At 43.9% G+C, this 15,600-nt stretch overlaps 1 protein-coding gene across 1 annotated transcript in view; it reads right to left on the bottom strand.

Annotated features, from left to right (window-relative positions):
- Positions 1-911: 911 nt before the first annotated feature.
- Positions 912-15,600, bottom strand: part of zc3h18 (zinc finger CCCH-type containing 18) — a 36,620-nt gene continuing 21,931 nt past the window's right edge. Inside the window, exons 12-21 of the mRNA XM_071547035.1 lie at positions 15,077-15,169; positions 14,617-14,768; positions 14,394-14,508; positions 9,013-9,129; positions 7,668-7,676; positions 7,219-7,424; positions 6,558-6,733; positions 3,560-3,659; positions 2,935-3,031; positions 912-1,895 (exon numbers count right to left, since the gene is read on the bottom strand). Of these exons, the coding sequence (XP_071403136.1) occupies positions 1,655-1,895; positions 2,935-3,031; positions 3,560-3,659; positions 6,558-6,733; positions 7,219-7,424; positions 7,668-7,676; positions 9,013-9,129; positions 14,394-14,508; positions 14,617-14,768; positions 15,077-15,169 (1,306 nt within the window). The 3' untranslated portion in view covers positions 912-1,654. The remainder of the gene's footprint in view (positions 1,896-2,934; positions 3,032-3,559; positions 3,660-6,557; positions 6,734-7,218; positions 7,425-7,667; positions 7,677-9,012; positions 9,130-14,393; positions 14,509-14,616; positions 14,769-15,076; positions 15,170-15,600) is intronic.

Below are 15,600 nucleotides of genomic sequence, written 5' to 3'. Positions count from 1 at the left end.
ATGCAGTGTCAAACCATGGGCTATTTTAATTTCAAATACCCACTGGGTCAACAGTCTGTCTACAGGAGTTCATATTTACTCCACCCTTTTGACTCATTAAATGAAGCCTCTTATAGTGCATTCTTAATACTGAACAATGCAGTGCCTTGTCTGAATGCTGACATAAATACAAGCATGACAGTGCATCTTCACAGAAACACAATTGATTCTTTGAGCATGATTGGCATCTCACAAACACATCATGAGCTGTGATGGTGTACGTGTGGTTGTTAAGTACAAAGAGTATGTTCATTTGCATATGTTTGCTTCAGAGGAAGAGTTCATGTTGGCGTGACCATAAACCAGCCAAACTCATGCCGACTGGTGAGCCATGAAAGATCGCGCCCTAGCAGGGAAAAGCATGCACCAGGCCTTCTCTTTATCAAAATAGTTTATTTAGAAGCCTTTTGTCACAAAAGCAAGACAGATACATCTTGTCTCCAAGTGTCCCCGTTACATCTCTCATACTCGTGTCAACTAAAAATGTGAGACAAAACATTGGTTTATCACTTAAGAGCTAAGAAGAAAACAAAATGCTGTAGATTTAAAAAAAAAAAAAAAAAAAAAAAAAAAAAAAAAAAAAAAAAGCAATACTTCACATCACTGTAAAATTGTTTCTATAGTCATCATACACTTGAGAGAATCTGGTAACTCGCTATTATTGTACAAGGTATGACAGTGAACACTGCCCTACGACACAGAACACAGACCTAGAGGAGGAGGACGAGTCATTGGTTACGGCGGGTGATCGTTCTCAGGGGCCGAATACAGACGCTCGGGTGTTTGCGGTTTTGTACAAAGACGCCTTGTGGAGCCCCGCAGGCCGTCGGTTCTTCGATACCCAGCGTACAGGGGGGGGGGGGGGGGGGGGGGGGGAACAGGAAACTTAAAAGAAAAGACGTGAGAGACCGAGACGATAAAAGGGGGGCAGAGAAAGACAGACGACTGACAGTAGAGTCAATGTGTATAAACGTATCTTATTCATCAAACGCACGACACGGAGGAAGGATCCTTCCTGTTCACTGGACTGGACCGGAGCGAGTAGCGAGTGATGAAGTGCACTTTTTCGCTACCGTCCTGGATTCGGGTATTGTTAAAATCTACACAATGGGCACTCCATTCCAGAAACGTCACCCCCCCCCCCCCCCCTCCTCCCCACCACATACCTTTTGTTCGCTCCCCACTTCTCAACAGCGAGGTTAAAACCGCGCCCTAAACATTCAAAGACTTTCACGAGGGGAGCAAAAAAAGTAGGGCAGTGCGGGAGCGAACGACTCTCTGAAACGGTAAGCGCGGCCCGAACCTTTCTCTTGAGGGCGGACGAGCAGAAAAATGTTTTTTTTCGTGGCGGCCACTTTTGCTCATGAACCACTTATACGACAGCCTTTATACATTGTGAACCGGAGAACATTTTTTATTTTTTTTATTTTTTTATACATGTCCAGTGAGATGCTACGCGTCATCACTGAAGGCGGGAGAAGAAAGGTAGGACTCGTCGGTGACCGCTCCATCCCGTAAACCCTCACTGTCGCCTCGGGGGCAAACTGGGGCCCCGGTACAGGCGGGCAGGCTCGCCGGCAGGCAAACGGGCGAGTGGGGGGGGGTTTGTTTTTTTTTATTTGGCGGGGATCTTCGCCCTCTTCCGGGCGATGGCGTCTTCCACGGCCTTCAGCTGTTTCAGCAGCTCCTCGCGACGTGACAGTGTGTTGCTGGGTTTGTTGGAGCCCGAGCCGGAGCCCGATGCGGAGGCGGAGGCCGACCCGGCGGCCGAGCCCGGGCCCGGGGCGGGGGGCTTGCCCGATGGCATCGCCGGGCCTTTCCCAGATGACTTCGGAGGCGGTGACAGGGGGCGTTTCCTAAGGAGAGATGGCATAACATGACTGACTAAACGAGGAAATGCCCTTTTATTAAAACAGCAATCTAAATCACTGTAATCATCCAGTGCGGGTGTGGCAGTGTAAGTCTCCTATGATCTCATTATGCTTACGCTACTGTATTGAATAGAGAATATTTCGGTTGGCTGACTAATAACTGAGAAAAGCAGATTCTGTGGAAACCATTAACTTTGTGGCAGTGTTTTCTCTTTATTATAGCTGGTGGTTTGTTATTGATATTGATTATTCTATGTCTTCAATTTCACAGAACTTGGTCAATTTATAAAGTGCCTTTTTCATATCAAGGACCCCTAATGTAGTCCACATTAGGGCCATGGACCCCCATTTGATGAGGTTTTGTCTCTCGGATCCAAATCTGAGAATATTTTTATTGTTAGATATGATTTTGTCCAGAACTCCATGACTATGTTTATTGTAGGTAGAGATATAACTGAGAGAGATAAGAGTGAAAATATGATCAAAATAGCCATTCTTCACATTCTATAATCGTTCTTGCAAATGAAATAATGAAGTTTAACATTTCATCAATTTGCTGGGGACCCCCCTGGGATGCCCTCAAGGACCCCTGGTGGTCCCCGGATCCCACGTTGAGAACCGCTGGTATAGCGCATTTTGAATGTTTGAATGCTGTGCAGTTTGACACGTGCATAGAATAATAGATGGCGCAATATCTCTGTGCTTCCACTTGTGTGACATGTTCCTCATTTAAGCCAAAGACCTGTGGTCCGGCAAACTTCCTATTATGAAACCCCTAATGTGCTGGCCTGAGTACACAAGATCACTGCTGGCGATAAGGACGATGCGTCAGAAAAAAAAAGTCGCCTTTAGAAATTCCTCACTGTAACAATCACTGCCCATTGTCCAGCTGCATTCCCTTAACTTTCCCTTCTATTGTTGTATGCTGTCGGCGTGCCGAACATAAATACTGATATGTCAAATTCACAGCCCAGTAGCTGATTGTAAAAAGGTACGGCCTGACCATGCTGGTGACTGCACCGACCTGTCTCCCTGGGGTGGCATGGGCCGGGGACCCTGGCCTCTGGGCCGATCCATTCGAGGAGAGAGCGGGGGCCGCCCGGGCATCCTCCGGTCGCGGCCTGAAAAGAACACAGAGATCAGAGTTTATGAAGCAATAAGGACTGAGCTATGACATATGGCTAGTGGCCAAGAGTTAGGTCACTCTACCGTGTTGTGGAGACTACAGAATGCTATAATGGTCATAAAAGTTTTTTGTGACGTGACTCTTAACTTCCACATTGGATGAAATGAATTGTGTGTCTGTATGTATTGGTGTTTGACTGATACAGGTTTTTGAAGACTGCTACCAACTGAATCTACCAATATCTGATATTATGTGCTGACATACAATATCTTTCAATTGACCACATTGATCAAATGTCACATTAGGATCAATTTAGGATAAGGGTTCCCATAGACAACCTGTGTAGTAGTGATCAGTTATACAATAAATATGTAATGAAACAAACTGCTTCATATCCATCACATCAGAAGTGGGCCACACTGACTGGATAGGGGCGAATAGCAGACCTGGTCTGACCCTAGTGTGTTTGCGTGTGAATGGGTAAGAGGGGTGTGTGACTCAGTGGGCGAGTGCGTTTGTTCACCTCTGTCCGGAGACATGGCCATTCTCTTGCTGAGGGGGGAGCCGGGCCTGTCTTTGTCCGAGGGCATGTATCGCTTCCTGTTGCCCCTGTCTCCCTGCTGCTGGAGAACAACAGACACAACGGACACAATGGGGCAAAGACGGGAAGGCGAAAGAGAGAGGAGATAAACAGAGACGGGGCGGGGAAACGAGCGACGGTGGCAGCCAGGAGACAGGAAAATGAAGGGAGAAGACAAAAGAGATGAGGTGAGATTTCAAATCAAGCCTTGACATGGGGATTACGCTGTTTGGTTTTAGGGGTTTTCGGGCATTTTCAAACTTTAGTCCGTTTGCTTCGGGTTTGCTTTGCCGAGTTGTTCCTCTGCAGCATTTACACACTGGCTTTGTTCATTTCCAAAATTTCCAAAAGTGAACCATAATTTATCAACAAAAGCCACGTGGGAGCAGTCATTTACTTCATTGGTTAGAAGTTCGGTGTAGGAACTTCCTTCCGGGTTAAGTTTCTTAATGCTCCAGGATTGGTTGGGAGAGGAACAAAAAAACTGCTCACTCAACAAGGTTTCAGTCTGAGTGATATGGTCCATACCCAAGTGCGAGTGCTGTGCTCTCATATGCAAATCCACCTAAGGGGGTTCTAAACCAGTTAGGTCTAAACCAATGCCTTTAAAGTCAAGGGATTCCCTGATGCCTTGGAAACTAAGTCAATGTTCTTCATAGTTATCCGTACGTAAGATTATTTGTTGTGCCCCGCCGCAAAGAGATTCCACTAACTCAATAACAGGTCTTCCTGCTCTTTGGCTCGCTATCTTACTCACGACAACCACAACAACCTGCTTTTACAGAAACAACACTAATCATTTCTGCATCTGCTCACTCAAGTTTCACTGATAACACAAGAGGAATATATGAGGAGGAAGTCAAAGCGCAACTCGGACTCAGAATACCAAGAATCGATCAATCCCTCTCAATGTGTCCCACAGCGTAAAACCCTCAAATGCTGGACATGAGTAAGACTGAAAATTACCTTTACAGTCACCAAAAAGACAGCGGGCCTGGAATACCACTAACCCATATTCAGTGAACTCAGAACCATCTAGTATAGAGCTGGAATGTCGCGTGGTACCGTTGGTACCATAGGTCACTGTTGTTTTTTTCCTCTACTGTCCAATCAGATCAATGGAGAGGCGGGACGTCTGCGGCGACTCTTGTAATCCATTAACATGGAGGAAAGACTAGTTGTCGCTGTTGCTGATCATCCGGACCCACAACTCTAGCTAACTCCTGACCAATCACAAGAGACCTGTACCCTTCCCAGTGTCCTACTTCAACGATGAGGAGGAAAGAGTTCACAGAGGCAAAATCATTACAAATTTGGAAATGTAGGGCAGTGCACTGTCATGCTATATTATATGCAATGAGCAGGCGAAATAATGAACAAGCTAGCCAGGTGTGTCAGGTCAAGCCAAAAATAACTTAACTTGTACAAAACATTGTACCATTGTTGTCACTGTCAACAGCACTGTCTGTGGTTTCTTCAGGCAGACTAGTCTTAACCACCTGGCACAAAATTATGGAACATGTTGTCCATTTCCAGGATAGAGCTGTTACGTGTGTCGTCTTGAAGCTTTGACTTCAATTTCTTACATTTTCAAAATGTCATCCATCATGTCCATTCTAGGAATGACTGAAGGTGTGGACCCACAAAGAAACCAGCTTTTCTGACACTTCCTAAACTTTTTTTCCCCTTACACTTCCAACAATCGAACCCAGAAAGCGATTAAAACATGTCCTTTCAACACAATAACACTCACACTGCAGTTACACATATCTTTAAATAGCTGTGATTGAGCAGTTATCACAACATTTCAGTTATAATAGTCCATTTGATGCATTTTTAGCGTTGCTGGCATGTTCGAGTCATACTGGAAGAAGCGAAAGAACGAGCTTTCGTTGCTTCAGTTTGAAAGCGTTCTCTATGTGTTTTTATTCACTGGAAGGCCCACATCCACAATCATTTGTATTTATGACTTTAAAAGCAACCATAAACCAGATATTTCTCATATTTCATGAGTGCGGTTGATTAGTGTGAGCCTAACTGATAATTGTGGTTTTTAAATACCATGGACCGCCAACATCGGTGGATTCCCTGCTGTGTTTACTGCTTGTGCTGATGCGCAAGGATTGAACTGCATTTGATTTAATTGGATTGGATTTAATTACATACTACTGAATGAAGAGTTTAATAAATATTACATTTTCAATTTGGGATAGTTCCTCGCAATCAGAACCACACTAGACCCCTTTGTCTACAAGCTAGTTGAGGGATAATAAGGGCTTCAGTGCAGTGGGGTCACTTAGATGGAAGCGCTGATTTTGGGGAAGCAAAAAAAACCCACTGTCACACGTTAGTGTCGACCCAGACTGACAAATGGCAAGTAGGCCTATTGTTATAACATATCTATCACAGTTTTGTCTGGAGTGCCCTTTTTATAGCTTGGCAGCGGCTTCCGTTTTCTGCACGCCACCGTTACCACATGACATTCCAGCTCTACCCAGTTCCTAGCCTTCCTCAATGACTTGGCAATTTTAGATAAACCTCCATAACAACACACTGACATTTGCTTAGGTGTGTCACAGGGTAAGACAAGTTTTTTCAGAGGGCATTTTTTGGCCCCTCTGATGTGATTTTAAGGGCCATTTTGGTCCTTTGTGAGGGCCATGTTATTGAATTATGAAATAATACATTTGCATATTGGCAATATATATAACACTCAAATTGTATCACTGAGATTTGTTTTATTGTATGGATGTATTTATGTATGTTTTTGTGTTATTTTTAAATACCTTTTAAAAATAATCCATCCAACAATCCCATTTGCTTTACTCTACTCTATATTCTATATTTTTGTGCTGTATCCCAACTTGATTTCCCCATGGGGATCATTACAGTTTCATCGTATCTAATCTTAACTTGTTGAGTGTGGTGCAGCAGTAGCTACCTTGTTGAGGAGGGTGAGTTTGATGTCTTTGTGGGAACCTGAACCCCCGTAGCCTCCTGGAGGGCCCATGGCGCCGGGCGGGGGGTGCATGTGGTGGCCTCCTCTGGGGGGCATGCCAGACGGGTCCATCTTCCTGCGATCCTCCCTGAAGGGCTCCTCTTTCTTTGGTGGCCTCTCTGTGATGAGAGGAGAGCATGGGTACTAATGAACCACAAAGGTCCATTCGGAATTTTACATTTTTCTATTTTTTATTTTCAATGACAATATTAAACTGATAAGAGTTTTGTGGACACACACTATTAAATCCAAGTCTGTTAGTTGCATTAATAAAGGACGCAACTGTAGGTCTTTGGGCTCTCTCCATTAGCCACCAGTTAAACTCTTGTTTTTAAACAAAATTTTAATGCTTCATCTTATCTTCAAAGTTCTAGCATGAGCTAGTGGGCTATTACACCTATAATAAAAGACCTGGACAGGTCAGTTCAGAATCTGGTTTCCTTACAGCATCTTTCATCTTGCACACTAGGCTTGTTTCTGTCCCAACTGGCTTCTATTGGTTTTCTGTTCAACTGGCATCTATTGATTTGGCTTGGCCCATGTACTTTGCTCTCTCTCTCCCCAACACCTCCACCCACATTATCCACTCTGGACCCAGACTAACCCCTGGCCTTGTCCCTGCCGTGCGGCGGCCGGTCCCGCGGGGGGCCTCGCTCCTTGCGGGGGTGGCTGAGGGTGGGCGAGCGGGAGCTGGCGGAGGACACGGGGCTGGCCAGGTCGGCGTACATGTCGTCCGAATCGGCGCTGCGCACCGAGCTGCTGCTGGACGACGCCGACGAGACGGACGACACGCTGCTCACGCTCAGAGACCTGGGGCAAGAGAGAGAGGATAGGGTGGATATGAGAGAGAGAGAGAGAGAGAGAGAGAGAGAGAGAGAGAGAGAGAGAGAGAGAGAGAGAGAGAGAGAGAGAGAGAGAGAGAGAGAGAGAGAGAGAGAGAGAGAGAGAGAGAGAGAGAGAGAGAGAAAGGTTTGCTTACACATGCAAACACACACACACACGCACCCCATATGGCCAATGGTTGAAGAAATAGGTTGAAAAAATCTATCATACCTGGATTTCCTGGAGAGTCCACAAACAGAAACAACAGCACATGGAAGCAAGAGAGGAGAGAGAGGGGAATCCATGTCACACTTTGTATTCAGAATGACTCATCAAACTGTGGGTACATTTATATTACATTTACATTTGAGTCATCTAGCTGACACTTTTATAATTGTGCAATGGAAAAATACACTTAAATTCCTAGATTAGCAAAAAGGTCATGCCAGCCTTACAATAGAACCAGGGTGTCTGCGAGTTTCATCAAGCTAAATTTAAGATTTTTAAGACCTTTCTGTTGCCTGTTAGAGTGACATATGACACCAAATTCACAATTGCAATAAATGTGAAAATTAACTGTTCACCCGTCAGAATCTGCATGCCTGGAGTGAGTTTTTCAATTCATGAAACCAACCAATAACCAACCAATAAAACCTCTAAAAGTGAATGTAAGGCCTATAATGCTTTATTTCACCTTACTGAAGACCTTAGTGCTAGGAAAAGAAATAGAATAAGAGCTAAGGAAACAGGAAGGATTTTTTTTTTTAGTAAATTGACATTAGATGATCAGCATTCTAGCTTTCTGTCCAGTTTCCTTAACAGTGTATTATTAGAGCAAGGTATATTATGGAAAGAAATTAATTGGATAAGGTTATATTTTGCTGGTTTATGTTTCCTCAGAAACAGAAGTGACGTAAACACAGAAACAATGGTACTCAGTAGATAGTGGAGGCACAGCAACACACACACGCACGCACACACACACACACACAAATACATGGGAGGGGATGGAATTATTTTTCTGTTATTTATTTATTTATTTTTTTGTTATTTAATAATTTAATTGATGATTCATTTCTTGTTACATGCTTTGGCAATATTGTTTGTTTGTGAACTGTCATGCCAATAAAGCACCTTGAATTGAATTGAATTGAATTGAAAGCTGTGATTATTGTCTCATGCATAACTGATGTCAATGAGGGAGACATTCATTCCTCCACCAGTTAAGAATTCCTCAATGTTATTTATGAATAGAATATGTATGTGTCTAGGGGTTGTGCACTTGTAAGTATGTGTGTGTGCAGGTGTGTGTTAGGGGTGTAATGGTACACAAATCATGTTTGAACCAGGCCGACTAGAGCGTACCGGCTGAGATAAAAACATGGTAACAACAACATGGGGCGCTTTGGAAGTTGGACTTTTTTCAACTCAAGTTCCGCATACGCGCTTAGCAAGACGTAGGCTGCAACTACTGCGATTCGTAGGGCGTGCCGAACCATAAGTCCTTTGCCGAGTGGTTCAAAACAAATACCGTTACAGCCCGAGTGTGTGTGTGTGCGCGTGCGTGTGGGCATACCGGGATTTTCTCGATCCAGAGCGCGAGCGTGAGAGGGAGTTGGATGAGGATCTGGATCTGGAGCTGGAACCAGTATAACTGCTGCCACTTCCACTAACACTCCCGCTCACGGTCCGCCTGGGAGAGAGACAGCTGAAGGAATTATGGGCATACTTCTTGGGTGTCAATGCATACTGTTAAGGCATTCATTCTGTAATCATATTCATATTGTCATTGTCTTTTTTGACAACGTGTGGTTGTGACACACTACAAGACTGAGCAAACGATTGGGCATCACATCACACACTTGACAACTTCCGATTTGTTGAACACGACTACCCGAGTTCTAATGCCATGCAACACTCCGATCTGGAGAAACCACATGTTCATGTTGCAAAAATCCTGCCAATATTTCCTTTTCGTCTGAGGTACACGCCACAAGCTCCAATTAATGTTTAATGGGCTGGTCAATGGGCATAAGGTAGGAGAGTCTTAAAAACAGCCCAACTCTGTCAAGTCCAGGACAATCCAAGACTGGCTCTGGCTGAGTCCAACTCAAGACCGAGAACACAGCAGATAGTCTTTTCCAAGATCAAAACTGCTATGATAATACAACTTGGCTCCTTTTTTCCTGCAGAATTAGACACGCTATAAAAAGAAAGAGAAAATGGGAAAAGGGATGGGTATCGTTTGGAATTTTTCAGCACCCTGATTTCGATTCCGGTGCCAAATCAATACTTTACAGTACTTTTCATGGAGGCAATCAACTGTATTGTAGGGACTACTTTACAAAGTGTGTAAGCACTTTTATTTTCAAGTTCAGTTTCCATGCATGATGTGTTCACACTGGGTGAAGATCTTAGCTTGTACAGAGACACACAGAAAATCGTCTCTTTTCCATGCAATAAAAATGAGCCATGTCTACTTACATTGGTGCAAGCTCTGTTTTAGCTAGATTGCTACAAACAGAGACAGTCAGCAACCTGCACCAAGTCGTTTTAGTGCTGTGCATCTTTGGTTTGGGCGTGAATGCTCACCTCTGTAAAGGCTTGTTGTGGTTAGAGATTGGCTGCACCAGAACAATACAAAAGTATCGAAAGTTGGCACCGTTTACTTCAACATGTTTCAATACTCGGTATTACCAATCAGGTTCGGTCTGTGCCAAAAAAGTACCAACCTTTGGTACCCAGCCCTAGTGGACACCGAATATAGTACAAAACTAGAAGGGCACTCGGAGAGCGCAGACCTCCGCCAAGGCCAATTCCAGTCTGCTATGATATGCAAATTTCACGAGTCGGATCCGGATCCGCACCAAAATTTTATGGGTTCTTCCTTGGCTCATGCTACACCCTTCCACGAAGTTTCATGAAAATCAGCCCAGTAGTTTTTTCGTAATCCTGCTAACAGACAGACAAACAAACGGCACCGAAAACATAACCTCCTTGGCGGAGGTAAATATACTAAGTCTGAGTCTGAAATATGATTAAAAACTGGACTGGAGATAAAAATGGGCTGACAGCATTCGACAAACCTTGGGCGTATGAAACCATTTCAAAAATCCCATTGAATAGAGTCAAAAATGCACGGTCAGCTAAAACACTGTTTTTCTTAGCTCCATTAAAAGCAAAAGGGGCAAAATGTCACGCGTTTGATCATAGAAGCCAGCAAACACAAAAAAATCTATTGGAAGACATGAACGTGGAGGAATACATTATGAGTATAGAGGCATTAATAATTTTAATTATACTATTATGCGTTCACGTGAATATTTCAGTTTGATAGGGGTTTTCTTCACACTTGAGCAAAATGGCAAGGCAAACCTGAGCTCACTCCGGGGCACACCAGCCGAGTGCCACTGGGTTACACAACGCAGTAATTCCTGACTGCCTTAAACAAATGAGCTTATTCACCACTGTGTTCTACTGAATGCAAAATTCCATGCATCATAATCCTGCTCACATCATGGCTAGTTAAACATGTCTGTTATGACGTATTGTTAGAGTGCAACTCCCGGCTGTCGTGTCACTCATTAGGAAAAATCATAAATAATATTTGCTGACTAATTATAGTAATACACTTCCTGGGAGGATGCAGATGCCTGTCTGGCCTGCTTTCAATTCACTACGGCGTTGAGTAACAAGGTGGGCATGGCATGTTAACAGTTTTTAAGGCTGGGCCTATTTAGCTAGATTAACTACTCTCATGTGCATTGTATTAGTCATTATTATGTGATTCTCCACTTTCTTCCTTCATGTAAAAACAAGATATTAAAGCGGTGTGTTGCCACACATGCATGAAGGGGAGTTAAGATGACAAGGTGCATCTTCCCCAATGACTTCACCTGCAAACCCATGAATTCATTTGAATAATAAACTTCACGGTCGTTCAGATTTTCATCATTTCATCAGTTTTCACACAGTTCTACCAAACACTCATTTAGATCGAACAAAATCAGACAAGAATTGTTTTCTGAACTTCTCATTCAGAGGAGGCCCATCAGACTGAACAAGTTAAAACTGGCTCAGTGCTAGTTTCAAGCTCACAACCGCTTAAACTATCAAACCCAAGTTCATCAATTGTACATTCAAAATTTCCAAAAATTCCCTGCATCTATGCTAAGCTGATGGCAACATCACAACGACAAAAATCACGAAGAAGAAGCTAAAAAATTGCTGATTTGTTGGTGATCTAACCATAAAAATATACATAATACATCAGTGTGCATAATGCTGAAATTAAGGAATTACTAGCAGACTGACCACAACACAGTTTAAGACATGTTTTAATATTGAGAGTGTGATGCACAACATGTACACCTAACACTAACCCTCAAAAATGACATAAATCAACATCTCCAGTAGGGTGTTTGGCACAAAATAATGGGAAAAAAGGTCAAATTTATCATTTAAGCCAATAACACTGGAGTTATCCCTTAAAGGCATGTTATTCAATCCCACTGCATCCATCAGTATCACTGATCTACAAAGGGAAGTAGTTCACAGTGTTGGGTGTTGAAACTGGCTTTCCCACAGTTTCCATGGACTGACCTATGGTGCCCACACACACATATACCTGTTTAACCACAGCCCCGCACATCCTTGCTGTCCTTCCCTGCCCTTTAGCTGTTCCTCCCCCACTTGCTGACCACACGCACAGAGCAATGTATACAAAACTCACAAAAGCGCATGTTTTCCTTCACCTGTCCACCCACTCCTTCACCCACACACACACACTTTGGTCTTCCCCCGACAGCTGTGGGTAACGCCGGCATGATCACCTGACACCATACACACACACACACACACAAAAATGCACGTGCCTACTCACATGCTGTGAAACACACTTTTGTTTGATGCAGACTTGCCTGCCAAACAGAGTGTCTTTGTCAACTCTGGGCCTACTTGCCATGCAAGCTCAATAAACAAACATGTAGGCGAGCCAGCATTCACCCACCTACATGAACGCACCTGTAATGAATGCCATGGCGTACAACTCGTTTTCCAGTGCCCATACACTTTGCCCACAAGATTACATTACAACATTATAAGGAATCATAAGCCCATTATAACCAGATCTTGAGTGCAGTGTAACAATGGGGTTAAGTGCTTTCTCTGGCAACTACATAGGTAATAATCTCCCAACACAGCCAAAACAGATTAAAGGGGAACACTGATCATTTTAATAAATAAATATTATTCAGAAGGGTATACAACATGACTGATGAGGTACTTCCCCCTATCTACCCAAAGATCTCCTCTCACTCGGTTGTGCCCGGAGCTCAAAAAAGCGATCCAATGTCAGCTATTGAATGTTTCTCAACTTTCTTCCATCTGCCTTGTGGCCACTCCATGTTAAAAAGCAGAGTATTGTGAACACAGCCTTCCCAAGTCCTAGTCTAAAGATTACCTCAGCAGCCAACAACTTAGAGGTCAATGTCACAGACCGCATTTTACGTAATCCTCAGGCTCGAGCTCATAATAATTGTCGTGGTTTCCCCAGGTGACAAAAGAATCTTTTCTCAAGGCAGAAGAATGGTATAATATGAAGATCTTTATTGGCACCAAAAGACCTGAGTTTTTCTGCAGAAGAACTGGCTTCATGCCAGATTACAATAGCTTTTATACACTTTGATCAGTATGACACCCCTTTAAGTTAACCAACCCTTCCCATGGGGTTTTTCCATAAGATCTCTCTATTCAGTGCCACTTCTGGGTGGGGGCCGAGCATCATGTGAGAATCGTACCATATTGATGGACAGTCTCCTGACGTTCCTATTAGGGCTGGGCAATATATCAATATTATATCGATATCGTGATATGAGACTAGATATCGTCTTAGATTTTGGATATCGTAATATGGTGATATGGCATAAGTGTTGTCTTTTCCTGGTTTTAAAGGCTGCATTACAGTAAAGTGATGTCATTTTCTGAACTTACCAGACTGTTCTAAAACAGGGAAGGAAACCCTGTCTTTGCATTTTATTTTGATCACAGTCTTGTTTTAATAAAAGTGCTTGTGACATCTCACATGTGGCTTTGACTTACAACTGAACATTTAGCCTACTTCGAGATATGATTTTTGGTCCATATCGCCCAGCCCTAGTTCCTATCAAGGTCTCCTTGTACATTCCCAGACGTCTAGCGGCCTTGTGGCCTATCTTGGGCCTACTCGGAGCTGTTCATTCTGCTAGTATATGGCTTTTGAGATCTTCTGTTCTACAGGCCTTTGACTTGATCTTATGCGTATTAGGATATATGTTTACTGTATGTATTTATAAGCTATAAGCATGATTTTCTACTACATAATCTGCCAACAATTCTTCTGTACCTCTTTCCAAAACAAACTGCAATGGAAAAAAGGTTCTACGTGTAACATTTTGTGTTTCTCAAAATGAAGGCCGCATTTCCAATAAACTCTGTTGCTTCCTGACGCATAGAGGGTGTTGCAACCTTTCCCCTAACTCCCTCCCTGGCATAGCTCTGTTCGTCATGAAAGAACAAGAAAAAGGTTAAGCGCCGATAATAGCCCTTGATAACAGAAACTATGCATTTTGACCGGGCAAGCACACATCAAATTGAAACTACGCAGTAAGAGTAGTGGAACTAGAATAAAGTTGTGTATGACTTCCAAAATGAAACAGTTCCTGATCTGTGCCATGAAGCAATCTCCCTTTGTGCCACAAAGCAATCCAACAGATTTTTCCGCAAAAGCAGAGGCCAGAAGAGGCTGCCACTCTCCTCGGCGATGGTCTTGTTTGTATATGGTTGTTATACTAATGTCTCAAAATTCATGTGTTTGTTGATGTTAAAATGCTAGACGCAACACCTTTAACTGTTATCACTATTGATGGTAAGTAGCCGATTTTCAAAAAACAAAAATAAGCTTGAAGGAAGGACACCTACCTCCGAGGAGGGTGTTGCTGCCGTTCTTTCCGCCTGCCTTCCCGTGGGTTGGGAGGTTTTCCGGGCTCTCGCTGTGCCAGGGGTCTTCCCCCTCCACCGCCGCCTCCACCGCCACCTCCGCCACCTCCGCCCCCGCCTCCTCCTCCGCCCGGTCCCCCTGCTCCGCCTGGCCCTCCTCCTCCTCCTCCGCCTCCTCCCCCGCCCCCGCCCCCTACGCCTCCGCCCTCACGGGTATTGGCGGGAGGCTTGCCCCCCTCCGGCGCGGGTTTGGGTGGCCGGCCCTGCGGTCCGCCGGGTAGCGGGGGGCTGGGGGCCTTCTTCATGGGAGGCTTGTCCCTACGAGGAGGGGGCATGGCACCGGGCTTCAGCGGCATGCTTGAGGGAAGGAAAAGGAACTTCTTGTTTTTTCGGGCATGCAGACAATGGCCGGCCGGCATCCAGAACCAGCATGCCACAGGAGCCCATGCAATGGCCTAGCTAGTGTTGGACTATAAAAAACCCACGATGCAAAGTGAATTGTCATGTAAATCTATGTAAAGTAAACCATTCACTTCTGGGCAAAGTAATAAAGCGAACAATATATGCAAATAAGAATATGTTTACAAGGAGATGTGTAGATGGAAGCAGATACCTATAAGCTGACTATGGATGGGTGGACATAGGGATAATGTGCTTCGTTTTACCCTTTAGCCAGCGCAGGAGGCAGGTCTGGTTTGTTCTTGGCGTTTCTTGGTGCTGCCGGACTCGGTGAGGGAGAGGTGGAGAATGATCGAGATCTTCAAACACAGGAGGGGGGAAAAAGAGAAACAGATCGATTGACGTTTTACAGCAAATCAAACAATGCCATGTCACCCACAAATGAAAAATCTGTTAAGTAATCATCCATTTTGTTTTTTTTCATTTCATCACTTTATTTTTGTAGTTTTTGTTTTAGTGGAACACAAATGCACAGGAGAACTGAACAGACAGGTCACCAGGGGTAATACAATACAGCTCATATGTTATCAGTAGTTAGCTTTGTGTTAAGGGTATCAACAGGGCATCAAGTAAGGATCACCTCAAGTTAGGGCTGGGCGATATGGTTGAAATGAATATCATGATAATCATAAGGAGTTTTCTCGATATCAATATATATCGCGATATGGTTCATGTATGCAAAATCACGTTAAATAATCAAATTAATGTTCATCTCATTGAACCGAATGGT

This window comes from Centroberyx affinis, unplaced genomic scaffold (assembly GCF_046629955.1).
Source record: "Centroberyx affinis isolate AG114_WGS23_722 - 3 ecotype Tasmania unplaced genomic scaffold, CSIRO-AGI_Caff_v1 ptg005625l_1, whole genome shotgun sequence".
NCBI lineage: Eukaryota > Metazoa > Chordata > Actinopteri > Beryciformes > Berycidae > Centroberyx > Centroberyx affinis.
The sequence above is the reverse complement of the archived record's forward strand: the minus strand, read 5'-3'. Positions and strand labels throughout refer to the sequence as shown.